The sequence below is a fragment of the Strongylocentrotus purpuratus genome, unplaced genomic scaffold (assembly GCF_000002235.5).
Source record: "Strongylocentrotus purpuratus isolate Spur 01 unplaced genomic scaffold, Spur_5.0 spur5_scaffold_6, whole genome shotgun sequence".
Lineage (NCBI taxonomy): Eukaryota > Metazoa > Echinodermata > Echinoidea > Camarodonta > Strongylocentrotidae > Strongylocentrotus > Strongylocentrotus purpuratus.
In genome coordinates, this window is record NW_022145612.1 from 3,504,136 (window position 1) to 3,531,755 (window position 27,620).

At 35.8% G+C, this 27,620-nt stretch overlaps 1 protein-coding gene and 1 long non-coding RNA gene across 3 annotated transcripts; both read right to left on the bottom strand.

The window, feature by feature from the left end:
* Window positions 1-1,530: 1,530 nt before the first annotated feature.
* LOC100888145 (GA-binding protein subunit beta-1) lies at window positions 1,531-26,657 on the bottom strand. Of its 2 annotated transcripts, none has more exons than XM_011682120.2 (10): window positions 26,255-26,657; window positions 24,520-24,674; window positions 23,973-24,170; window positions 23,430-23,528; window positions 22,336-22,410; window positions 21,563-21,722; window positions 19,966-20,058; window positions 18,034-18,239; window positions 5,034-5,228; window positions 1,531-3,295 (listed from the first exon to the last, which is right to left on the bottom strand). In XM_011682120.2, the coding sequence occupies exons 2-10, from the start codon at window positions 24,625-24,627 to the stop codon at window positions 3,203-3,205; spliced, it is 1,227 nt and encodes a 408-aa protein (XP_011680422.1). In that variant the 5' UTR covers window positions 24,628-24,674; window positions 26,255-26,657; the 3' UTR covers window positions 1,531-3,202. The 2 variants fall into 2 exon arrangements, with proteins under 2 accessions (XP_011680422.1, XP_003727324.1); XM_003727276.3 differs by having other exon boundaries at window positions 24,520-24,677; window positions 26,255-26,656.
* LOC115919130 lies at window positions 11,008-13,243 on the bottom strand. The gene is made up of 2 exons (XR_004061708.1): window positions 13,164-13,243; window positions 11,008-12,631 (listed from the first exon to the last, which is right to left on the bottom strand). It is a non-coding gene; the product is annotated as an uncharacterized LOC115919130 (long non-coding RNA).
* Window positions 26,658-27,620: the final 963 nt, after the last annotated feature.

Genomic DNA, 27,620 nt, shown 5'->3' on the forward strand with positions numbered 1-27,620 from the left:
CCTTGGACTTGCCCAATAATAGTTGAGGAATCAGGAGATTATATCATATTGGTACACTAAGGGCTAAACTGCTTTTATCATCTGAATAGCATGACCCTATTTGATCGAGAGGAATGGAAAAGTGAGCTGATAGCCACCCAGGTTGCAATCAATATCAATACAAAATGACATAAAGCTTAGGGGGACAGCACTCACTGATTGAACCAATTGACATTCACCCCTAACCAATAATCATACCAGATGTTTTCTTACACTAACCTACTCAGGGGTGAGAGCACCGTTCCTATCACATTTCTAGATTCCAGAACTTGCTTTCACACCCCTTCTTTATGAAAATGCACCAGTTGATTCTGATTGAGGAGAAAGGGGAGGACTTTTTTGATAGGCGTAGAAATTTAGGGATCATGTCATCTTTAGCTTGCTGCAAGTAGGGGGAGATTGAGGTGGTGGAGATAAGCCATTTATAATAATAACACCATATACATGTATTTTAAAGTTTATGTCTTTGTCAGGTTTCAGGAATATTGGTACAGAATATATGATAAATTTCCCAATGTAAATTCTTGGTCTAAACTTTACGATTGAATTTTCAATTAGGGGTACATGTACACACTGAACTTGCTGCAGGATCATGATTATTCTATTGAATGAGGAATGGGGGGGGGGGGGCATTGGAACTGTTTTGGCAGTTTTCATTTTGAACTACTGCATTATATATGCTATCTGCTTAGAAAGTATGACCTTCAATGTGAATGCACAATTTTTTGTAACATATCCCAGTGTTACTATGCTGGGTAGGTTGGGAGTAAATGTTCAAAATGACAGTCAAGTATATATTTTGACTCTACATCAGGAAAGGGATTTGTCAACTTAGGATAATGATTTCATGAGAGGCATGAGTGCAAATGCTGAGAAGGCTTTTAAGAAGAACTTTACCAAGAAAAAAGCTCACATTATGCTCAATAAATAAATATTTGTAGTTCATTCGAAATAAAATATACAACACACTAGACAAAAAAACTTGACAAGTTAAATTTCAAGTCCACTCCAAAAATAACTTACTTTCAATAGAAACAGAAAAATCAGGAAAACAAATCAAAAAAAGTTTGAGCAAAATCGGATAATTAATAAGAAAGTTATGAATATTTGAAAAAGTATGTAAAACGATGGAACAATAAAAACATCACTTCACAAATTGCCAATTTGGTTATCAGTTTGTGACGTCATGTCCTCACTACCGGTATTTATCAATTGCTTTATATTTTGATCCCATTAATTTCCCTTTTTATCCCCCAAAACTTGATTTCCCATGCCTTTGCCCAGGTTATATGATTTGTATCATATTGCGTGCATGACATTTCACAAAATCTTTTATAAACTTTGAATAATTGATACTTTTTTCTGAATATTGTATATTCATAATTATTGATTTTTATATAAATAGTTTATCAAAATTCACATTTTTCTAATGATTAAACTGGAAAAAATTACTCTATATTAGTGGATCCACACAAAAACATATTACTATCAATCTAACTTGGATGCTGGCGTGAAGAAATAAGATTCTTAGGGAGAAAATAGGACATTTATGTTATCAATATAAAGCAAATAATTAGTGGATAGTGAGGAAATGACGTCACAGAGTCATGAGTGGGTTGTCAATTTGTCTAGTGATTTTCAAAGTTTTTCATGTCATTAAAAATTCATAACTTTCTTATTAGTTATCTGATTTTGCTCAAACTTTTTTGATTGGTTCGTCTAATTTTTCTGCTTCTATTGAAAGTAAGTTATTTTTGTAGTGGACTTCCCTTTAAGATACAAGTATATGTAATTACCATATTTGAACAATCACTTTAAAATTTAAGTTTCAATATTGTTTCAAATATGAACTTTCAATTTGAATGATGCACTAGACACAAGTACATGTTTGTGATAAGCAATATTGAAATGAATTGAATTGAAATGTAATAATACACTGACGATGCATTTACGAGCATACATGTACTTGTATGTCCAAATCAATAGAAATTACAAACTGAAATAATCAGAAAGGCGGAGTCCACAGAAATTAACATTTTAATTCCAGCTGATGAATTAGAAAATGACAAACCAATTAGACATTCTTATCAAGAATTGCAGATTACATTTAGACTTTTAGCTTTTCACAAGGGGGGTGGTATTTTCTCTAGATTTGTTTCTTCATTTAAATAAAAAGGGAAAAACTGTCTACTCTAAATTTGAACTTGTAAATAATGGTCATCCAAATAATGAACTTAGAAACTGCTTGACCCATCAGACTAAAACTGCAATATCCCACGTAAATATAGAGTTTGAAAATGGAAGTGGAATGATTTTCTTACTTTATTTCTATCCTATTATCTTGTTTTCCCATGCCCTTTTAACCAGTTTCCAACTTGTTTGTCTATTTCTCAATTTCAATTTTGTTTACTGTTATTATAACCCGGTGTAAGATTTCCCTACAGGGATTCACACAATTTTCTGGCATTTATAACAATACATGTCACCAACCCTTGGTCCATGTTTTAAGAGGTCATCAAAACAATAAAAGATTCCTCTGGGTATTGACCCGCTACCTTCAACCAGGTCTTCAAACATCAAGGACAATCAGGGCTACATCTGACAAGGCCTTTTAAGGGGCTGTAATTCACCACCCAGCCACCTGGTTAGCAGATGTAGTACTTTGGTCAGTCTCACAAGCATTTTCAAGTTTAAAATCAGCATTTGAACACTGAAGAAAAACTACATCTGGGTAGATCTTGGTCTGTTTCTAAAGAGAAGAGGCTTCAGATATTGGAGATGCTTGATCACATTTGGCACACCACTGCTCTAGTCGACCATGTGAAACTGCCTTCCTCATGTTGAGTCTCTGCCTTTAGACTACATGTAGCTTTCATCCTTGTTCGCAATGAATTCCCTCATGGGAAATATTCATTAAGTTTCTCAATGGAATGGTGTATGCCGTTCTATTTTTCTTTAAAAACAATGGCTGCTACAAAGTGATGATTGAATGAACAGTTTGCTCTGATGAAATAGCCAGATGCTTTGTGCATTCAGAAAACAACGTCATCACTCTCATTGTACACTGGCTTTCTAAGAGTTCTTGTCCCTCAAGTCCAGAGGAATTGCTTTCATACAGACACAACTTTCCAAGAATGTTCATCAGCATTCTACATCATAAGTTTCATCGGCTATCAGTTGTAATATCGGTTACATGTATTAGGTTCTGCTCTTCATCTGTATCTTGTTTAGCTTCAAGTTCCTCAATACCATCAACCTGTAGAACAAAGGGGAAAAACACAAATCTGTTGCTAGCAACACAAATCAAAACCAAAGTCAAATCATTACATGTAGTCTGACGTATCTGGACATTCACCCCTCCCCTCCCCCCGGATAACCACCCCCCCCCCCCCAGTCAACACCCCCAGTCAACTACCCCTAGGACATCTACCCCCCGGGACAACTACCTTCCGGAAAACTACCCCCCGGACAACTACCCCCAGACAAATACCCCCTAGGACAACTAGCTCCTAGGACAACTACCCCCCCTCCCCCGGACAATAGTAGGATAGTTTTCCAGGGGTAGTTGTCCTAAGGGGTAATTGACTGGGGTGGTTATCTGGGGGTGGATGTCCAGGGGATAGGCGTCCTAGAACCGTAGTCTGAAGTTCATTGTGCCAAGATTTTGAGATTTGTTACTTGTGACAGCTAAAAAACATTTGGGAACTTGTAATCCCCCTTGCTCCTTTGGTAGTAGAAGCATGCAGAGGTGGAAATATCATTATTCCTTTGAGAGAAATATTCCACATATGATCCCCATTGCCGTAATTCATAATTTGTAACATAATATAAGTGCTGATTCTATGGTCCTAGCAAGTGCTCAAGCAGGCATTCTACACAAAGATACAGTGCAATTTTTAGAAGGAAAGAAAGAAAACCAAACTTAAACCTCAAATACAGTCTGTACATGCACATGTATCTCTTGTCCATGATCGGTTTAATCTTTGGTTATTCGATGCAATTTGTCCCATATGGCATAAAACAATCATTGATTTATTTTATCCAGAAATGAAATTCTTGATATGACCATTGGCTAATGGTTCTCTCTGGTATCACTAATATTTTATAAAAGTCAAATTAATATACAAGTACTTTTCTTCTTTTTTCCCTTTAAAATAAATGGGGAAATGACATGTCATATGGGACATATGATAGGTTGGAGCCATATTTCTAGCCACTTCTGGCAACATTAAATCCTCTGGAAATCCCTTTATAACCCCAGGATTCAATGACATTTTCCTACCTACCAGAAACCCATTTACTTTACCAGGGTGGAGAGTGGCAAATATAGATTAAAGTCTTGTAAAAGGTTTTTGGTGATATTTTCTCCAAATACCATAATTCAGCAAATTTCCTTTACAACAACTCAGCAATCATGGGAAGATTGAGTTTAATGCAGACTGGACCCTTCACACAAATTTAGAATGGAAGAAAATGATAACAACTGCTACATGCTACATATATATCAGGCTATGGGGTACTTTTTATATAAAGCCCCCCCCCCCCCCCAATACCATTTTGCCTTTTCAAATCCTTCAACAAATAATGAGTAGTCCTACTAAATAAGATCCACTAGTGGTTACATCTTGAATCTCTGCTACAACACATTTCCAAATAAGAACCACTGCATGAGCTAGCTCACACAAAAACAAAATTAACTCTTGGAGATTGTGCTTTCAGTTGCGCTGTTCTAAAGCTTTTAGTTTGGAATAATCTACCACTAGACCTAAGAAAAGCTTCATCTGTTGCTGTCTTCAAAGTTTTGTTAAAGATGCACTTGTTTTCAGGAGCTTTTGAATAGTATTTATTTTATTTTCTATTGTGTGTCTGTAAAGTAACACTATTAGGATTTTTGTTTTCATCATAGCGCAGTAGAGTATATTCATATAATAGCTGTGCTATATAAATTGATCTAATTGTTATTATTATGATGGAATCTCATTTCCAGTGCATACCTGATTGACTATCTCCTCACTTGTAACAATGCATATATTTTCTGCATCCAGTTCACCTTCTGTCCCTAGTGTTATTGACATAGGTACAGGGGAAGAAGGAAGCTCTGAACAGGTAGCATTCATGACTGGGCCAATGTCTGCCTCGCCTCCCCCAGTCACAATGGTAATCACCTTGTTTGTCCCAGGATTTACAACCTATAGACATGAAAAGAAGTGATTTGTCATACTTAGTCGGTGATCAACAAAGAAGGATAATAATTGACTATTTCATAATACACAGAATACTAATATGTCCCTCGACACTGATCTTTAAGGCACTTGCATGTATTTGTGGTCATAGGATCCATGCCACTAATGATGCTGCCAAAAACACTTGGACACTTTATTTTGCTTTGTTGCAATTACAAAAGTGATATTCAGTTGTAGACTATTTGCTGGGGAAGCTTAACTAGGGGTTTTCATTCTGCATATAAAACAGGCTATATATTCAAGACCTCCTGAAATATTATGTATTTTACACTTTTACAATGTATCCCGAACATCAGTAGTTCCATGATAGTTTCTTTTTCTTTTTTTTAAATTGTCAGATAAGGGATTGGGGCTACATTAAATGATGGGTAAAATCTTTATAAAGAGATGATCTAACAAAATATAATATGATTAATAATAAAAATTAAAGACATATACAGTGCGTTCCAGAAAAAACGAAACCAAGCAGTATCGATGTTCTATCATAACTTAATCACAACTATAATTAATGAATGATACATATTTGGAAAGCTTAGTCTCCTCTTTCATGTGATGCTACTCAGGTAATGCATATTTCACGCATGAGTGATTAAAAGCAAACTGAAGGAAGGAAACCAAAAAGACATTTGGGGGCGGTATCTGAATTTCGAAGAAAAATTCACATTTCTAGAAAGTTGAGTTTCTGCCCTTTCATACGACACCTCAATCAGGAAAAATGAGCGAGGAATGACAAAGTTCTGTTTGTTTAAAGTAGTGCTTGCATTTCCATAATTTTATTAAACAAATTCGTTTTCACTGGCTGCCTGCCGTATCAATAAACGAAACGGAGTTGAGTCTTTTGTAAATCTGCTTTTTTTGTTGTTGATAAAACATCGATACTTTTCGGTTTCGTTTTTTCTGGGACGCACTGTATATATTATATTACCTAAACACAGTAAGGTTCATGCATGGCAAGCTTGTTGCAATGTTTCATAATCATTGCTCCACTCTTCTTCCATGAAAATGGCTTTATAGAGCTTAATTTAGAGAAAAGAACAGAATAATTTGCCCATTATGTCCCAAATCTCCAGCTGATTATAAAAGCAGGTTTTTGCAGGTCTGGAAGCTGCTTAGAGTTATAGGTTTGGCAACAATTCAAGGATGTCCTAATTTACATGTTAAAGGAAAAATCTCAACATTTGCTATCTTGAGCTTTGATTTTATTTCTCATCCCAAAGGCCGATCATTCATACAAACACATTCAGCTCTTCAATTTAAAGCAATGTAACAAACCATAGGATAGATACGTGTATGCAAAAAGGCATGTCATAGAAATTTGAGGGTTGCAAGTTTAACTAAAACATAGTGGCTACAACGTTGCAAGTGACAGCCACCTCAATCTTGCATTAACTTGACTGAGAGAAATTTGGCAGCTCTGCCCTCCAGAACCTGTAAGCTCCCCTTTCATATATATGTACAGATTTTGTTATCTTTAACCCAATACACAAACATCTGGATCCAATCAAATTATGATCAAATCACATTGGACAAGAACACATCATGTAGCTAGTCTGAATGTTATTCAATAACTACAAATTACGAGGATAAAAAGTCAGGAAGTCAGAGTTGGCAGGAAAAATGAAGTTTCATTTAGGACTGTCTATCCATTTCCTACATCATGTAATATTCAGTGAAAAAAGAATATGGGGGGGGGAGGGGCAATTTACATGTAGCTCTGGAAAACTCCAAAAGAGCTGTGGTAAAAATAAATAGATAAAATGTTAATCATTGTTCTCACTGCAAAGAAATGTAATTTTTATTTAAAAAGAGCAAATCCAGAAAACAGCTCCTGAAAAAATTAAAAATTGACACACTTTGTACATTTAATGTCTAGACATGCAGACTAGTGTACTGTAAATGTTGCTCCACATGATTGGAGGTTCACATCTATTACATGTACATGGAAGACAATTCTCTGAGGGCATAATGTTTTGCTTGACTGCAAAACACTATTCTGTCAGTTCATATAACCTGCACTACTTCGTTCTCTAATTTCTCAATGCCATAGAAGATAAAACACTCTTCTTGTTGGTCTTCTGACATTCTGATGATCCTTGATGTTGTCCTAGAGGGCAGAGTTTAACCCGAAAACATAATCTCATCCACGATCACTATAGTCTCCAAGGTAAACTGCAAATCAAATTAAGGTACATGTCCATGTATGAACAGGCTGACTCATTCAATTCACAGTGAGGGATGTGAAAGAAACACAACCCCCTTGAATAATTTCAAATACAAAATTCAACAAAGATATCTATATTGGATAATGAAATTTACACAATTTGACCAATTGAGTGATATTGGGTCAAACTAGTGGACAAAAACAACTTTGTTTGCAACCAATAGTGCAAATACAGGGTTCAAATTAGATCAGTCGCAGAGGTACAGAGCTCATGAGGGATTCTGTGGGTTTTTTTTTTTTTCTAATACTAAATTTTGGTGATTTTAAAATCTAGCCTACAGTCGCCCCCCCCCAAAAAAAAAAAAAATAAATAAAAAAAAAATAAATAAAAAAATAATAATAACCGCTGGCCCCCCAAAAAAGAGAGAGAAAAAGGGAAGAAAAAGGAGCAGACGAAGAAATTATTGAAATTAAGACAAGGATTATGAGTCGAGAACGGTACAACGAATCGTCTTCTTTCTCTAATAATTGCATGAAACGTGGTCAAAGCTTCCGCATTTTGCTTGTACAATACTTGTACTTTAAAGAGAAATCCAAGCCAAATAGACAACTAGTCTAAAAGAAACCAGAAAAATCTGACAATACATAAAAATAAAAAAATTTGTAATCACTACCGGTATACGTATAAGCACTTCATATTGGCTCAAGCGGTAATGTCAATGTGATGTAGTGCAAGAGGTGAAAGTGAGCACTAAAAAAAAAAAAAAAAAAAAAAAAAATTCCCCCCTCAACCCCCCCCCCCCCCCCCCCCCCCCCCCGAGTAAGAAAATTGGGAAAAATAGGGCAGAATAGAGAAGAATAAAGAAAATAAGGGAAAATCTGGATAAAATCGGGGGGGGGGGAATAAATCTGGTAAAAAAAATCAGAAAAAAAAAAAAAATTGGGAAAATTTTTTAAAATCAGAAAAAAATCGGGAAAACGATTTAAATCGGGATTATCAGGCCTGAAGACTACTTTCCCATCTGTTCCAACATATAAAATGACTAAAATTCAAAAATCAATGGCTCATAAAAGTCTACTCTTTTTAGAAGACCTACAATAATATGCGTTCCATAATATATTTTGAGTAGTGCACCAAGAGAGAAGGAAATTACAAGAAAAACAGAAATTAATGATATTATTGTACACAGCAAATGGGAGACTAATCCACGTCACAACAGTGAAAAAAATACACGGGGGCTCGGGGCGAATTAGCCCCCGAAATGCCCAAAAGAGCCCCCGAAAATCAGAAAAGAGCCCCCATAAATTTGCATAGAGTTCAATGCAAAACAAATTTTAGAATGTTACATTCATGCAGGCAAGCTTGAAAAGTAGCCCCCGAAAAATAAATATTAATTTTTTCCCTGCGTCACAATCCACTGACCAATGTGAGATTTGCATAGACTTAGTGATCTCTTATTTTCTAACATTCATAACTTCCTTACTGTTGGTCATATTCATTTCAAACTTTTTCATTCCGTTTCTGTTATTTTTTTGCTTTCATTCAAATCAACTTATCACAAAGGTCGGATTGCCCTTTAAGCAAATTTCTCTAGAAATGCAATTCCTCTGCCAAGAACCTAAGGTTTTACTGAAGAAAAATATACATTCCTCTTATTCTTTGGCAAATGTTCTAACCATTAAAACAAAACAAATAAAGCATTAAGGGATTAGAGATGCAGTCTGAAGGTTCTTTGGCAAACAGAAGTGACAGTCAAGGAAATTCATTCAATTATAGAAGGAAGGGTTACGAAAGTGGCAAGACGCTGTATTCTCATGAATAACCTAAGATGACAGGGATCACGCTGTGACAGACACCTATAAACAATAACGCCCAACAGGCTGACCTAGCTGGACATCATGCCAGTCAAGGATTCTTTAGGGTCTGCAAGGATGCTCCGTGGAGTGATAATTTCTGTGAGGTCAATTCTCTACCCTAACCCAATTCCCAATATTTTTAACTCTGACCTATATAAATATGTAATAATATATCTACACCTAAATCCAAGACCAATTTTCTAACTCTACCCCTAAATATCTTTAGGGTTAGAGATTTTTTTTAGAAATTTCAGCAAACAGTATCACATGAAGGTGTGTACATATGTAATTATTTCAAATATCAGTGAAAACATCAAGCAAAAGAAAACCCTCTGTGAATCAGTTAATGCTTTGAGGAATTACATTGTATCCTAGAGGAAATTTGGGTGATGGTATAAAAATGGCTTTGTGCATATAGAGCAAGCTGCGTGTGTACCACTTCACTTGTCTTCTGCCTATATGAGGTTATGCTGTGGCACAGCTCTGACCCTTTTTTGGAGCCAATCTATTAGTAATTTATTCCTTACCTCAATGTAATACAATGACATATTTTTTAGCAGCTTCAAGATAATGCACACTACAGAGCAAGAATTTAGATATCATTATTAACAGTTTGCACAACAGCACTCGACCCCCTTTTTTTTAAATGTCCCATAACTTCAAAAAGACTTTCTTGGTTGTATGAGGACATGAGCCAAGACTCCAAGAGGAAAGGATTTACTTCAAAATATATAAAAGAAACGCAGGCTTGCAAATTATGATCGGCTTGTTGTTATCATTCTGGCACAGCTAGCTTATTTATACAATTGCATTACTAGATTAACATACATGTACATTGGGTAATTGTCCATGATAACACTTTTGTAAACCTTGAGTAATTGCCAACAAAAATATTCTTCTCTTCCACATCTTCCTGGAAATGCAAGGTTCTGAGAATGAAATAAATAGTGTAGGTTATAAGAATTGGAGGAAATGCTCAAGATGAGCAAATTGCATTTGTGGGTGTGAGAAGTTGGTTTTAGCAATTCTCTGCGCAATGTGAGTAAGTTCATGTCTGAAAGCTATTTCTAGGTTTCTCAATTTTTGTGACAGCAGCAACAACAAAAAAAAGACCCTTCTCAAAACTTTGAGAAAAAACGTGCTTAACATTAGAATAACTATAACTTGGTATGTCAGTTGGTCATCCCAAGAGCCAGTGAGCCCTTTATTGTAGTCTTATCAGTTAGTTAGTATGTTTTTCGTACCTGCCAACAAACACAACCACAGAAAGTTGACATAATTATTTCTATGCTTCTACTTGCTTTTGCCCATCACACATCCAAATATCTTATTTGAGTATATTTAACGATATTGTCTTAAGTTTTTGTGGTGTTCCACTCTTGAAATCACTTGAAAATAGTGATAAATCACTGTGATTGCTGTCTGAAAATAAATTACACACACACAAACAACGTTGGCATGCACAGCGCAGCCGCACGAAAATAGACTGTAAGCATTGGTCACTAAACTCTCCCAGAGTGCATTTGAAATGGGGTCTGAATGTAACGTACAGTCGTACAGGTAATTTTTTTATATTTAGCAAGAATTCCTCTTTCTATTGAATTACAGGTACATCCGACATCTCTTCTTCAATTGAAGCCTTGAGTGCAATCTGTCTGTGGCCGGCTCTCATTTGCCACATCAGTGTCTATCCCTCTTTATTCCACATTATTTTTCAGCTTTTTTTTCTCTTTCTCTATTCTCATGTTCTGTTTACCTTCCCTCCCAGTGTTTTTGTTGCTACAGGAAGTTAGAAGGGGCCCCTGGTTGCTCTGATACCCTAGGGTACTTCATTTTCCTGTACATTACTGATGTGCGTGGTATCATTTGGATTTATGCCATAAACACCAAGTTGGTCATGACATTCAATTGATTGCCTATGAAGATCACAGTAACTAGAATCCTCTTGGTTTCTTTGAAATTGACTAATATGTGACAGGCCTCGAATAGTATCAATTCCTGTGTGTGGTTTTGCCAAATAGGAAGATTACAAAAAAAAAATTCAAATACATGTACAACTGTATGTGTCCAGACCTAACAACCCCTGTTCAAAAACTGTATTCTTTAATCCCCAAAGTTGTATTTTACTGGCAAAAGTTGTATTCTTAAAAATAAACAGGACTGTTACGCGGATCAATGCCTCTTACAGTTCCTACATACAGGAGTAATTTTTGTTATGGATCATTGGTTGAATATGCATAATTGTTGTGTTCGATAAACGATGCAATGAACATCCCCAAATTGCCGATATGAGATGCTTGTAGGATACTTTACAGGACAGAATGGGCATTTTTGCCATTGAAAATGGCAAACACACACAAAATACAAAATACAACATTGTTTTTTTTATTTTTGAATATTGAGGAAAATCCTACTGTCGTATTTGCTTCTAAAAGTCGTACGAAATACGACTAAATTGTACTGGTTGGCAGGTCTGTGTCACTTTATTATATTTCCACTCCTTTTCTGAAGAATAAGAAAATGCTTTCATCTCGGTTAAGGCTGTGCATAACCGTGTGATGAGGTACTCAAGTACACTCCCAGGCTTACAGGCGAATACTCGGCGGCCATTTTTTTTTTTTTTTTTTTTTGCCGACGTTGTAGGAAGCATAGTCCGGCTACGAAAATCAGGCTATTTTAATGCGAGTTGCAATTGAAGACGCCGATTTGTGCTTGTGAACTTCTCACTAATACTAGTTATGTTATGTAATGTTATTTTTAAAACTAAACATGACAGACAAATTATCCTCCAAGTTCAAACTGAAATCTGGATATAGGCAGCTAGGGGGGGGGGGGGGGTAAATAGAAAGAGGCCTAAATGTGCTATCAAAAATAAAATTTGATTATTTTCATATAGGGTCTAGACGATTTGAATAATATATGCTGATTGGCACACCGTAATACCCGTTTTAATGCATTGATTTGATGAAGGAACTGTAGCATAGTAAAAGTATTCTATCCAGCTATAACGACCGTCTGATTTTCTTGTTAAAAATTTACTTTGAAAAATGATTATCGAAATTCAGCATACAACTATACATGGCCCGAATAATCACAATCTAAGCTCAGGTTTCATACCTCTATAGTAACAAAACTATATTGAAATCGGGGCAATAAGAGCAACTTCAAAGTGTTGTCGAGTCTAGGCCTACTCTATAATAGCTCAGCTCAGCTCACACACAGTCACAGTTCCGACAGTGCTCTGACAGTGCTGATGCAGTGCATTCAAGCCTCACGGCAGCTAGCTTGCAACTGAACTGTCAGTTACGATGAATTTCTTGTGAAAACTTTACTTTAAAGGTACTATGTCCCTTTTGCAGCCAACCTCAAATTCTGTAGAACTTTGTAGAAATTATGAATATGTCACGTCCTATCTGTGAAATTTAAACGTTAGCAGTGTCCTCATATTCAAATTATGCAAGGAAACCCGTTTACTTGCTAGACTTCACTGTCAGACACTATTGAGTGACTGACTGGCTTTTTTTCTTCTTTTGTAATAACATACATGAAAAGAGTTGTAAAGGGTACATGAGCATTTGTCTACATCAATAACCCACTTCTTGTGATGGCCAAGATTAAACTGATTGAATCTTTGCGCAGCATAAAACGTATGACCATTCGGTACAATTGTCTGAAAATCAAGACTATTACTTTTGGGCTCTATAGCCCTAAAGTCGATTTGACAACTAATAGTCGTTATTTTCCCACTTGAAGACATTTTCAAGGCCCACCTTTTTTAGGGAAGTTCTAAATTAGTTTTATCTTTCAAATGCAGTTGGAATTTAACTTTTTCATTTTTTTGGCCTGCAAATGGGACATAGTACCTTTAAAGAATGATTATTAAAATTCAGTAAACATGGAAGGATAATAAGCCCTGCTTTCATACCTCTAATTCACGTAAACTATATAAAAATCACGGCAATCATAGAATGAAAGTCGCAAACCGACTGCGCGTTTGATCATCGCATACATTATTATACACGTACACGCATAGGCCGTCTGGTGTACAAAGCATACCCTATAGCAAGATTCATAACACGGGTAAGCCCAACCCAATAGAGCGTAAATTTACCACATCCCATTACCCGGGTTATTCATCGGTTAATGTGTATTTTTCTGACATGCTACAAAGCATATCCTATAGTAAGAGGCTTAACTCGGGGTACGCCGCACCCGTTACAAAGAGATTTTCTACACCCGTTGACGCGAGTGGATTCTCGTTCATCGTGTATCTCTTTGTCTCTCTTTGATTTGACAGAGGGCGGGTGCACGCCTTCCCCCTCACTCTCGCGAGTTCGTTGCCTCCATGTAGTGTCCCTTTACAGGGACACTACCTCCATGCAATCCACAACGCCTGCCGTGCTCTCGTCCGCCCGTCCTCCCCGGAACCCCGAAGCCGCGTTTGACGACATCGACGTCGATCGCGGGGTCGAGGTGGCTACGGGAGACATTCCTCGTGGAATTGCGTCGCCGTTCCCGTGCGGGAACGGCGTAGGCGGGCGTGGTTCGGGGAAAGACGTTTTTGAGGAACTGTTTTGCCCCGTGTTGGACCCCCCGCGGCGATTAGTGGTATTAGTAATATAGATACCAATCCGGGTGCCCCATCATTATTACGCCCCCCACACACACTTTAGCACGGCCCCCATTATAATGCTAAAGCATTTCAATAAATTTATTCTCACCATTTACCCATTTTACATGTATCTCACCTGGGTTGAGTTGCCAAATGTAGGTTAAAGTCTTGCCAAAGGACATTAATGTGGCAACAGGGATTCAAACCCCATACCATGTGGCTCAAAGTCCTGAGACTTATCCACTGGACAACAATACCTCATGCAGTAAGGGGTACATGTCCTAGGGAGTAGTTGTCTGGAAGGTACCAATAGGATAGTTGTCCTAATGTGGATTATCTCGGTTGGGGGCTGTTGCTCGGTTGGTAAATACATGAACAAATTGAGTTGGGTAAGTGGTTTTTTTTATTTATTTCATTTGTCAAAAATTTGGTGTTATAAAGACACATAACAAACAAAGATGTAAAGTACCTATACAACACTCATAAAATGGAGCCCCTAGAGTCCATATTGGAGGAGATTACTTTTAGCAATTACAGACAGACAAAAAGGAAGAAGAAAACAAACAATTTAAAGTCAATTCACTCTATTCTGTTACATAACACCCACTTTGTGAATTGAATATAATGTGATCCATAATCCAGGATAAGCAGGTGGAACGTGACTCATACATGTACACCACAGAACAAAGCAATAACAACAACAAATAATTAAATAAATCAAACGGGAACTATAAGGACAGTCCAGGGTTAAAGGATACAGGCTTAATAAAGATAATGTAGTACTCCATCAATTTTTATTTCTTTATTTCTTTCTCCATCTCCCTCCCACTCTTCCTCCCTCCCACTCTTCCTCCTCTAACAAACTCTCTCTTTCACTTTCTTTTAATCCATTGCTCTCTCCCACAATGATGAAGGACATCAAGCTGTGTATATCATTCCATGCACAACAAGTTTCAAGGTTAAGACATTCTTCCAAACATTTTTCAATGTCAAGGTCAAAGACCACTCGTAACAGAAGAACTTCACGTTTTGTTTATACTGTAGTACCATTATCACGTACATGTACATGCATAGCCTGCCCATTGTAAAATTCCTTTCTTGGTGTAAGTGAACTAAGAGCTAGTGGAAATTTATTTCAATAGGACAAATTGGATTCAACACTGCAAGTGGTTTAAATACTGCCTTTAATATCCATCTAATTTCATTTGAAGTGATATCTTGACTAAAGGTTACAACATACATGGAACTATTCTTCTGCCAGTTTATCTTGATCTCATTATCTCACCTAAAATTCCTGTCTGAAAAATTCTAAATGTCCAGATGAGATCCTGATTATTTCAATAAAACTCATGGTAATTCACAAACTTGATAAAATAGCAATGCAGACTTTGGTCCAAGCTGCACTGAAGACAATACTACAACACAGGACGGGGAAGGACTTTCAAATTGAATACACAAAAACAAAAAAGGCAGCCAAGCAAAGTTGTGTGTTGATGTACATATAAGTGTATAAGGCAACAACCAGAATCATCATGTATGTATGTATGTATGTACAAAATATGTACAATACATCTTATACTGTACAGTAAGATGTAAGATGCATATAAAGGAGGAACTCTGATGTCCACATAATTTATATGTGATAAATACTCTAAGAATTCTAGAAAGTCCAGTTATGTGAATCTTAATAGTAAAGCTCAATACTTTTCATCTAGACATGTAATTCTACAAAATAATTAATGTTATGATTAATGTACTCCAATCTTAATATCTGAGTATCATGTGCATGTAGACCACGGACGGGAAGGCTATCCTACAATGTATCTTTGCTCTAAGCTGACATGTCTTCCCTAGAATCTCACTGGGCCGGCCGGGGCAATGAAAGGAAGGATCTGAAAGATCAACACTGACTGGTGAGTGAGTGATGGTGGGGTGTGTTGTTTGAACAGCTGCAGGGAGTCAAAACTCAAAAGTAGCCAATAAGAAAAAAAGTATTAAACAAGAAAATGATATAACACCTGTAACTGGCTAATGGCCAAGAAACACAAGATGGCGCTCATCTAATATGTTGCAATTGTAGCAGTCAACGCAAGATCACAGAATATTGAAATACAATCAAATTTACTGGATATCATCATTCATAAATTTATGAAGGATGAGAATAAAGTAAAATGTGTGCGATCTTGAATTAATATTTGATGTTCTAAAAGGTAAATGCCTTACAGTTTGAAATTCACTTTTCTTTACCGGTATATACAAAGTTGTCTATTCTGAACCTAGAACTTTGTCTCCTACATTACTAATCAAAAACTTAGTAGAAAAAGTTTAAACAATATCTAATGATTATCAAAAAATAAATAAATTCACTGATTTTGAAAGAATGTATTGTGATATTTTTAATCTTATGATGCAAGCATGCGATCTTACATTTTCAAATAATCCTGACATCAACATGTGCTACTGAGGCTGTTTCAAGTGGTTTTCAACATCATCCAATTATCAATTCGTTCACATTGAATGTAATTCACTTTGTGCACATTGCCATCAACATGACATGCATCCTGATGATCTCTTGGACTCTGTCCAGAAGATCTCAGGTGGCGTTACTTCCCTCATTACCACAACAGGAAGAACTGTCTGCCTCCTCCTATTTTTAAATTGCCTGGAAAAGGAAGGCTTCTGAGATCATTGATCCTACAACCGAATCTGGTATTGTTTTAAAGGGCTTGTTCTTTATGCTCAGTGATTATATTTTCATGCATGGGAGAGCAAGGTAGACAGACATTCAAAACAGACATCCTTTGTTTCCCAAACCGCTCATACATAAACCACTTCCTTTCTATTGGTAACATGAATCCTTCAATGATATATCATGCATTCATTCATGTACCAGACTGATGTAGTACCACCTTTTTGTTTCTCTTCTGCACTCTGACTCACATCCATCACCAGATTAATGTTAGGGTTGGGTTTCACCATACTCTCATACTAGGCTACTTTTCACTGAGGAGATGTAATTTTGACCCCCCCCCCCTTGAAACTTTGAAAAATTAAATTGAAACAAAATTGTGCATGTAGATGACCACTTCTATTTCATACAAAGGTGAGGTACAAAAGTCTAAAATCTTCTTCAAAAAGCGTCTCTGACAAGCATAGTCAACAATATCACACTGACAATCTTTAAAATATCTTATCAATTCTTTTGTAATTTAATTTATTAATTTCTTTTATTATATATTTATTATATAATAATAATTTTTATTCTTTTATTGGTCCAAATTAAAATAAATGCATTGATTTTATATGTTCTTCTTTGTTTTAATGTTTTTTGAAATTTTCTAGATTGCTTCAAAACATGCTAATCAACCAAAAGACATAGACAACTGGCAGTTTTTAACGGTAAGTTACATGTAGAAAGAGCAGTATTTTGTACACAAATGTTTGCAAAACTAGATAGACCTTCAACTGCGCGCAATCGGAAATGATGCCTCAGCCATAAAGTGATTTTACAAACCAAAACGGAAGCAATTTTTTTAATTCAAGTTTGATTGTAATCCATTAACAGGTTCTCAGAATATTGTGATTACAAGCTAGTTTTCATATACATACATGTATGACCCTTTGATCTTTGACCTCTTGACCCCCATATCTACTCAATTCATTGGCTCTGCAAGAGATACATACATATTTTGAGTTTGATGGTAATCCGTCTATCTTTTCTAATGATAATACGACCACAAACTATTTTTGCATATAATGAGACCCATGACCTTTGACCTCATGACCCCCAAAACTACTCACTTCATTGGCTCAGCAAGATACATACATGATTTAAGTTTGGCAAGAATCCATCAATCGGTTTTTGAGATAATGCGATCACGAGAACGAGACGTATAGACAGACGGACAACCCCAAAACATATTGCCTCCGGCTACTTCGTAGCGGAGGCAATAAAAGTGGAATATGACAGAGTCAACAAAACCTTAAAAGCAAGTTTTCAGAAATTCACTTTGTGGCAAGCACGCATGCTACTGTCCTTCTGCAAAAGGCTCAATGATATGAAAAATGCAAATTTAAAAAATGTAATGAAAACAATTATGGGAAAATTTATCCTTTCTTACCTGATGCAGCATGACATCCCCTGATGCTGTTGTAACTGGAAGTGGTGTTGGGTTGGAAGACTTCCTCTGCCTTGCAGGTTTGCTCTTTGCCTTTGGCTTGGTGAGATTGAGGGCAAGACGCCCTGCGTCTGTTAGGGTATACGTCTGATTTGGTTGTACTGTGATTGACGCTTCCTGGAGCCAGGACAATGCTCCACTTGTAGATCCTGCAGGAGCATATTAAAGGGAAATGATTATTAGACTTTCCTTCTGGACGAAACAGCTGCAGTGTCGGGAGCATATCAAATTAGACACCAACTACTAAATATATTATACAATAAACCAAAATAGGTCAGATACGTACATGTTGTAGGTCCGAATACACAGATAGTTTGTATTTGGTCTCCATTTAAAGTCTTTACATAACAAAAAATATAAATATTTAGGCATAAATATGGAAATGTACTTGACACAAGAATAGTCTTCAAGCTCTTCATCAAGATATAACAGTTAATTCACAATAATTTAAATTCAGAAATCAATGAATCGATATACAAGTAGGATATAGGTTACATTCTTCTCTATTTCTATAAATTTGTTTTCGCTTTGTCTCAATTCTTGAGACCATCTACCCATAATAGACTTTTAATGATGGTCCCTTTTGCTCTTATTTGTATGAATTCACATAATATATTTGTACTTACTATTTGAAATGGTCCATATATGTTTTAATGTTTGTATGTTTGTTAAATTGAGGAATGAATGAATAGAGACCAATATGCTCTGAACTACCTCATCACATAAATAGTTTTAAGCCAGCGAATCACAAATCAAAATGCACTCAGTAAAAATTTAAATATATTTTGATTTTACCTTTCCCTAGACAGTCCAACTACTACCAAACATACCGGTACCATACACTCGCTGTAGAATTAAAGGAAACCTTACCCCAAGAATTAACTTTACTTATTCCGAGAGATTTATTAAATTCTTACCCATTAATCTACAAGATTCCCAACCACAGTGTATCAGAGAGGCATATAGTGAGAATAATGTAGTTTCTCAGCACGACATGGGCATCGCCATTTTGTTGATAATGTGACGTATACTATGTGAAGTCATTTACCAAGTAAATGTATTCAAATTTAGGGATGCTTCCTTCTAAGGTGTGTGTGTGTGGTTATTAAGCATTTCATTCACCTGCCTTTATCCTTTGTATTGCAATTGCCAGAACGCAAACTGCATGAAATAGTTGGTGCTCTTCTGGGGTGAAGGTTTCTCATAAATGAAATACACTTGTCTACTGCTATATTTTAGTATTTTTAAATGAATCAGTTACAATTGTTTCCCTGTTATATATTTCCCACCAAATGTAATTTCTATCTTCTCAGCTATGATTTTTTTCCTAATTAAAAAGTAAACGTTTTGTTATTGATTAAAAAATCTTTCCAAATAATGCTTGGTGTTTCATACATGTACGATTTCACCTGGTACATCACATTTTCTAGCAAATGGCTGCACCCACGTCATGCTAAAAGGCATCACATCATGCCAAGAATAGCTTCATTTATATCTCTTAAGGAATATTGTACATAAAAGGGCAGAAATACATCTCATTTTTCAGAATACATACACTTATTCTTTGGGGGTGAGGTTTCCTTCAAATATCAAATATTTTGTTATATATATAATCTTCCTTAACACAACTTTATAAACAGTGGTAGTGTATATATGAACATTGTTCTTTCTTTTTTAAATGACGGGTAAGGTAAGCCTTTCATGAGGGTATTGTTGTGCATTTGGTCTTAAGTCATTCAGTCATACTTTTTCTCCATAAATTCCTTACAAGGCTAAATGTGTTGAGCATCTAAAACAATTAGCAAATCAACTTTATTGTTTACTTATATCTTACAAAATTATCAAAGAAATGTGCTTTTTTGTTGTTTGCCTGACCTGCTGACTTGAGTGGAGCAGATGCCTCGGCGAGAGCAGCCAATGTTGCAAGTACTGAAGTGGAACTTGTGTTGCCTTTAGAGCCCAGATCAACTATAATAAAGAGACACAATCATAGTCATTAAGAGCAGCTCCTTACATCAAAGATGATTAAACTTCATTTAGAAATAGAAAACCATAAAATAAGAGATGTATACAATAGAAATACTTAAAGTATTAAAGTATCAGAACACCTGCCCACTTATCTAAACTAAGTAACATGTGGGTGACCACTTTTGTTCATTTATAAATTTTAAAAACATATGCTTCTACATGTGTAATTGCAAAGAAAGACCTTTTTGCTGTTGATGACTCAAACGTTAAAGGTGAAATTCAAAGAAAATCACAAATATGTCAACTAATGTATCATAGAAACTGGTAAGCTAACAGATGGCCATCATACAAGTTATAGGTCAACTGCATATCGAGTGATTTATAAAAATACAAAAACAACCACCTCCATAGCAGCTGGGATATATGAGAGATTCGCCGGGAAAATAATGATGTTTTAATGACGTCACTATATGGACCAACACTGCCCAAGCAAACGACATCCCATACAGAATGAACATAATTGCAGAGCTATTATTTCTCAAATTATAATGAGTTTAGAGTACATAAATGTAATGGCATGTCAAACCATTCAAAAGGGGATATGACCCGATTCTGATAACTAAAATCTTTTGCTTGTAAATACACAGGATAGGGGTTAATTAACAATCAAATAAACCAGACTTTCAAATTGAAAACCCCCCGGAATGATATTAAGGACGGCATTTGTTCCCTCTTGAAACGCCTAACATACCCCGGTGTGTGCAGCTGAATATACAATGGCATCTTATTTTGTTTACAAGCGACAGATTCCTTTATTTTTGTATTGCTGCATTTATCATCAAAATAAAACCATGCGTGGGGTTTAGAGTGAGGAAATAGATTATACATTTAGCCTGACGGTAGTGAAGTAAGAGAAAGAACTCAAGAGAAGATGAAAACACAGGCACTGAAAATGTGTAAGATGTCATGGGGCATCGTCTGCTTGTGCAATTCATGTCCATACTGTGATCTCACATATCTCAGCAGCGTTCGGAGAGCTCTTCAGGCGCAATGCCGGGGCTGTATTTAAGCGTTTTGTAATTTATAATAATCATTACTTTGAATGTTTCCAAGCATTGAATTTTAATAACCTTGTCGAATCAAAGTTTCAACTTTGCAATAATGAAAATAAAGTTAGTTTTTAAAATCAATGAATATCTACTTTAACAATGCATCAGAATAAATTTTCATGTATGATTTAGAGAAAATATGTTTATGGCACTTCATCAAAAATATTCTTTAGATTATACTAAGCATTTTTAATTATTTCACATAAATTAAGGCCACAAAACTTGCACTTGACAGTAATTCAATTTTTCCTTTTTAATCTTCTGAAGTATATTCAGACAAAACATCTATGATGTGGCATAGTTAATCCCTCGATTTAATTTAATAATAAAGAGCGAACATACTGTTCTTAAAACAAATAATGTCAACATTCTACTTCTAAACTTGATTAACTTACGGCTTATTTTTCCCTGACTGGTAGTGATTTTGGCTTTAGGTCTCATGGAAGTCGTTGTGGTCTTGATGGTGCCCAGGACAGAAGGGGAAGCGGTTGTTGATAGAGTTATAGTACTTAATGCTGGGTTGGGCAATGCACCATCACCACCATTCTTGATTTGCTGCAACATAAACCAAAGTAAACATGGTAACTGATGTATCAAATTCAGACATCTACCATACTTAGCTATGTTTGGGTGACCATTTCCATTGTTTTGTTGTTGTATTTTGTAGTTTTCACACTGATATAAAACAAAAAGCTGGATGGCCAATGAAAAGGACAAGTTATCACTTCAGTGAAGTGAAGCATCTCAAGTATCCTTTCTCTGCTGATATGATCTTCTAAATTCTGTAGTAAAAATAATTCGTATAATCATTGTCTAATGCATCCATACAGTATTAAAATCTAACCCCGTAACCTATAAACGGATTTGGCGCCGATCCCTGGCTGATTAGGTGAAATCGAATGATAAATTTTGATTGCGGATCAATAAAATGATCAGAAAATAATTGGTAGTAAAAAAAGGGACAGAAATTTTTCAGTTTTGGGGCTATCAAATACTAAAATAACATGCAAAGCTGGGATTATTTTGTCATTTAGAGTCGTTGTAGAGTGTGTTCGTTGATATTAAGTGCCTTTTCAAGACCTTGAAATTAATAACATTAGTCTAAGAGAAGAGGCAAAACGTGCTCTAACTTACAGGGTTATTACAATCTAATCTAATCTCAACTCACCATAGTAGATGACAGTAAGTCAAGAAGAACAGGATTCCGGTGGTCTGATGCAATATCTATACAGGACTTGTCAAACTTTGACGGGGAAAAAAAAACATAGAGTTAGATTCAGTTTGTAAAATCATGTTCAAAGGGTTTTTAATTTCTTTGCTTACAGTGTGCTTGTATGTTTTTTTTGTTTATCAAATATCAAATAACAAGACAAATGTGACTGCCTCTCCAATATAACTCTGCCTAAATTCATTTAAATTCATGACTTGAATTATTTTTGGAATATGATGATGAGAACAAAAAAGCCGTTACTGACATATCAACCTGACAATCTCAAAATGTTATTAATTGTAGCCCTACATATGCATATTACAGTTACAGGTTTTAAGTGAACATCTAAAATAGTCACTGATTTGGCCGTAACAAGATTTGTTCAAGCTTAAATTTCATGTTAATCGACTTGCTGACTTTGACATATATCTATATATATATATATATATATTTCTTTTACTCAAAATTTGATAAATTTGTCTCATTATGGTGATGCACACTAGTACAACCAAGTTTGAAGTTCATCCCTTAAGTGGCCTTGTCATATTGCGATGAGGCTAAAACCTGTATCTTCATAAATTGTGCTCTATTACCTTTGACCTACTTACTTCAATATCGAATTAGATTGTTATTCTATGACGATACATACTATCGCCAAGTTAGAAGTTCATACCTTCAGTGGTTCTTGAGATATTGCGATAACAAGAAAGTGGGACAGACAAACAACCATAGATAATAATGCCTTCAGCACCACCTTCAGTGGGCGGAGGCATAACAAATGTAAATTTGTAAACAGATGATTATTGCAATAATAACAATATCTAAAGGACCAATAATGGGCAAATAGTGTGTGATCATACCAACATTCATCTTTTGGACAAATTAATTCTATGAACTCTTGAATATAATATTTTGCAAGGGGTTAACTAAACTATGCTGCATGAATACATTTTTAGATTAAGGACTGAGTTTCAAAAGATGATGTTGTTTTGTTCCAGGACATAATTATCTCAAATTACCACAATAGTTCACAAACATGGTAAGAGACTTACTTTGTTAATCTTTGTCATATCTGCTCCATGTCTCAGTAAGCAACCCACAACCTCCATGTGCTCTCTTTCAACTGCCCAGTGGAGTGGTGACATTTTCAGCTAAAATATGATACATACAAAAATCATCAATATAATATCTGCTAATAAAGCTCAGCCTAAGGCATCATCTTCTCTCTCTCTCTCTCTCTCTCTCTCTCTCTCTCTCTCTCTCTCTCTCTCTCGCATTCACATGGGTTTCAAATGTTTAAGTCCATTGAGTACCTTCTAAATATAATACTAGTACCTAATACTATCCTGTATAGTCAGTGCATAAAATCTTATCTACATGTTCATCTACCACATCTGGGAGTACATGTATCTTGATTATTGTAATGATGATTAAATGATTGAAGATATCTTTTACAATCCATATCATAATTATCTGATAGATTAATGTTATCTTACAGAAAGAGTATAAATGATCATGGTAGTCAAAAGGCAAGAGTCCTTTGAATTCACTGACTTACAATTTTGAGGAATAGTTAACATTCATCAGAATCTTACCATATCTTGTGCATCAATGTCTGCTCCAGCAGCTATCAGCACCTCAGCTACCTGCTGATGGCCCTCCTGACATGCCATGTGCAGGGGTGTCCTGTCAACCTTAGTCCTAGCATCTCGACTGACGCCAGCCCTAATTAAAACCTCAGCAGTGCTTATATGCCCATGCTTGGCGGCCCAATGGAGGGGAGACAGACCAAGCTGAAATAGCCAATTTGTAGAAACAATATCGCATAAATTCTCAGATCTGTTCCTGTTTTTCTCAAATTAGCTCCTTTTCATATATTCTGACTAAGCTCTACATGTCAAATAACTAATGGTGCACAAATTGTCAATCTTTATTGGGTACCAATTACTCTCAATCTGTAACAAAATTGAAGACAACACAACAAAATGAATGCTATAATGAAATAAAATAGAAAATTGGTGTTAAAATGATATGGTTGTTGTCTCTTTGATTGGAGAGACAGGAGGAAGTTAACCAAGGGTAAAAACAATATTTCCCTGAAGTGACCACATGTAGCCTGATCGATACAGCATATCTACTCACCCAGTCTGTGGTGAAAGGAGCACCATTGGTCATCAGGATGCGTACTTCATCATCACGACCTCCTTTTGCTGCTTCTAACAGCTTCTTCCCTAGATCCACAAGGGACATTCTCTCAATCAAGTACTACTTCACTGAACTTCTAGCCCTTTTTGACCCTGCTGAAAATGGGAAAGAAATCAAAAGAAAAAATAGGATGGAGAAGATACATGTAGAAAGGTGTAGCATCACAGTTACATACAAATTGTTCTTTTACCCACCCCCCCCCCCCCCTCCCTTTTGCATGATGAATTATCTAGATTTAGGGGAAATAAAAAGTAAATTCTTGTACTGAAATTTCTGATAATTTCATTTCAAGATAAAATTATTGAAAGTTATCCTCAATGGCAAGGAAAAAGAAAACACTTGTATATTATGGCGTAATTTTGAACATTTAGAATAACAAAAATAATGCATTTCATAATTTTCCATGGTCATGCCTCACCCTATTTTAATATCTATTTTAATTTTTTCTATTTTCAAAATTTCTTTTGAAAGTCTAAATTCATCTTCTAAAAACAGGTATAAAAATTATCAAAATGTTATGTCTTTATTTATTTCAGGGGCTAAATCTTTGGCGCTAGTGTACTTTCGTATATCCATTTTTTAACCAAAACTCCAGCGTGGAGATCAACCAAAAATCAACTAAATCTTCATCAATTGTTCAATTAATGGTCATGATTTAAAAGTTGTTATGTTTCTTACCCCTTTCGTGTCAATTTTCTTATCTTCTTTTGAGTATTTTTTCCTAATCAAAACAAAGATATTAATACACTTTCTCACACAGGTTTCACCGCAAACCTCTGCACAATTACAGTACGATTGCATACCGTATACCACGCACCGACGAAGAGTGTGGGCGGGCAGGCCCACGTGCGTAAAGTTAGCAACTGTACACTTCACGCACGCTTAATTGCGGGCCGCACCCCTTCATCTCAATGGTATGCAATTTGTATTGTAATTGTGCAGCGGTTTGCCATGAAACCTGTGAGAAAGTGCGTTGAAATGTCTTCCATTTTTAGGAAAGATACTCTAAAAAAGATAAAAAATTGACATGAAAGGGTAAAGAAAAATAACAACTTTTAAATCATGACCATTTGAACAATTGATGAAGATTTAGTTAAACTCCCCAGCATTTATAGTAGGATCTAACTTGTTACTAGGGAGTGCAGTCTCTGAGACAAGACCATCTTGATCTCAGCTAGCTCAGTCTCAATTTCATTTTAGTTTGGTTATTTGATTTGGCTAGGCCCTATGTTAAAGTTCCCCCCAGACCTCTCCTAAGCCCCACTCCTACTCCTGTCCTAGTCTAGATCTAGATTCTAGCCCTAGATCTAGACCTAGACCTAGTCTAGATCTAGATTAAAATAAATCATTTTCAATTTCCTTGTTTTCTTTTCTTTGACTTTAAAACCACACAGGATTAAACTTAAAGCTAGTGCTGTAGCCTGTACTAGATCTACACATTAAACAGATCTATTTCACAAGGAAAGTTATAAAATAAAAATGGTGTCTTGGTTAGAAATGTGAAGGATCATGACACTCGACTCATGCAGAATCATAATTTTGATATAGCCGCGGTAATGTTTACGGAAGTGACAGGGGAGCAGGGAAATTAGGAAAACACAGGAAGCATTATCTTCTCAAAACCGTCAGTGCACCGGAAGCAAACCTGTTCATGAGAGTATGTGCTACTTACCTAAATTCGATGGTTTTCTTGCACTGCTGTCTTGGATCTGAGATTCGTATACTTAGAATAATACTTGGGTATTGATAAATACTTTACATTTGGCTTTAAAAAGAAGAAAATTCATCGCAAAATCACGAGACGGAAGCTATCTTATGTGTTTCCGGTACAAAGCAAGCCCCTCGACCGTACCACAAATGTGTCAAAAGAATCAATGCGCAAATGCCTAGTGTGAGGCCTGTTATTAACGATTTAATATTTATATAATTAATTTTCAATAAACTTGAAGATTTTTGCACAAAATATAAATTGAATTGACATTGTAGTTCAAAATTGTGTTATTTGTTAAAGTATACAAGTAAATTTACGAACTATATTTCCTTTCCTTGTGTGAGTCACACCTAGATGCATTACTATCCTGGCTAGGCTGTGTATTAAAAGCTGTGCTTTTGATTCTAGATATTTCAAACACCACTGTAAAAAACTCAATTGATTTCCACTCAAAATCGGTACCTTAGAGACAATTGATGACACCTAAATAGCAGTAAAATACTTTTTTTTTAACTTTCCGATGTTAGAAAGAATAACTTAAAAATTCAAATTGTGAGTCCACTGTCAAATTTGCCGATCAGCCGCATCGGCATAATTGTGTGCATCTGTGTGTTATGAGTGTATTGACTATTCATGTAACCAAATGCTGCCTATTAACACGTATGCAGAGCTAAAGGTTAATACGCATTAGCTTTGACTCTCCGTGGTTTGCTGGAGTGGTGTGAGTAGGTAGGCCAACGAGCCTAAGTCAGCATCAGTGTAGATCTACTGAAATGTAGGTTATATGAGACCTTGTGATTGAACTTTGACTATCTAAAAAACTTCAAGTTAAAGGAAAATAACATTTAAGTCGACATCTTTTTATCAGTGTAAAATATTGATTTCTGAACGCCTGTCTAGTAATGCATTTGGAAGCTATATACAGTTTCGGCCATCGTGATTTCAGCCAGTGATATTTCGGCCGTGTCTAGCTATCATCCAGCACATATTGCTAGAGATATAAACTTATATCTCTATAATTATGATCCAGCCCAATTACTTGGTGATCACTTTCTTCCTTTTCTCCTCTATAGGCCTACTCGATCCTCCTTAATTATTATTTTTTTCTTCTTCTTCTTTTTCTATATTTCCTTAAAAATCTCTTTTTCATCTAGCTTCTTCTTCTATTAAGTCTTTTCTTCTTTGATTTTCTTCGGCTTTTTTATGAAATCTTTTGTGTTACGGGGGGGGGGGGGGTATAAATTTAAAAATGAACATTTTTTAGTAGGTCCAGCCATAACCTAAAAATCAGACAGATCATTATCAATTGGCGACAAATTGGCTACCT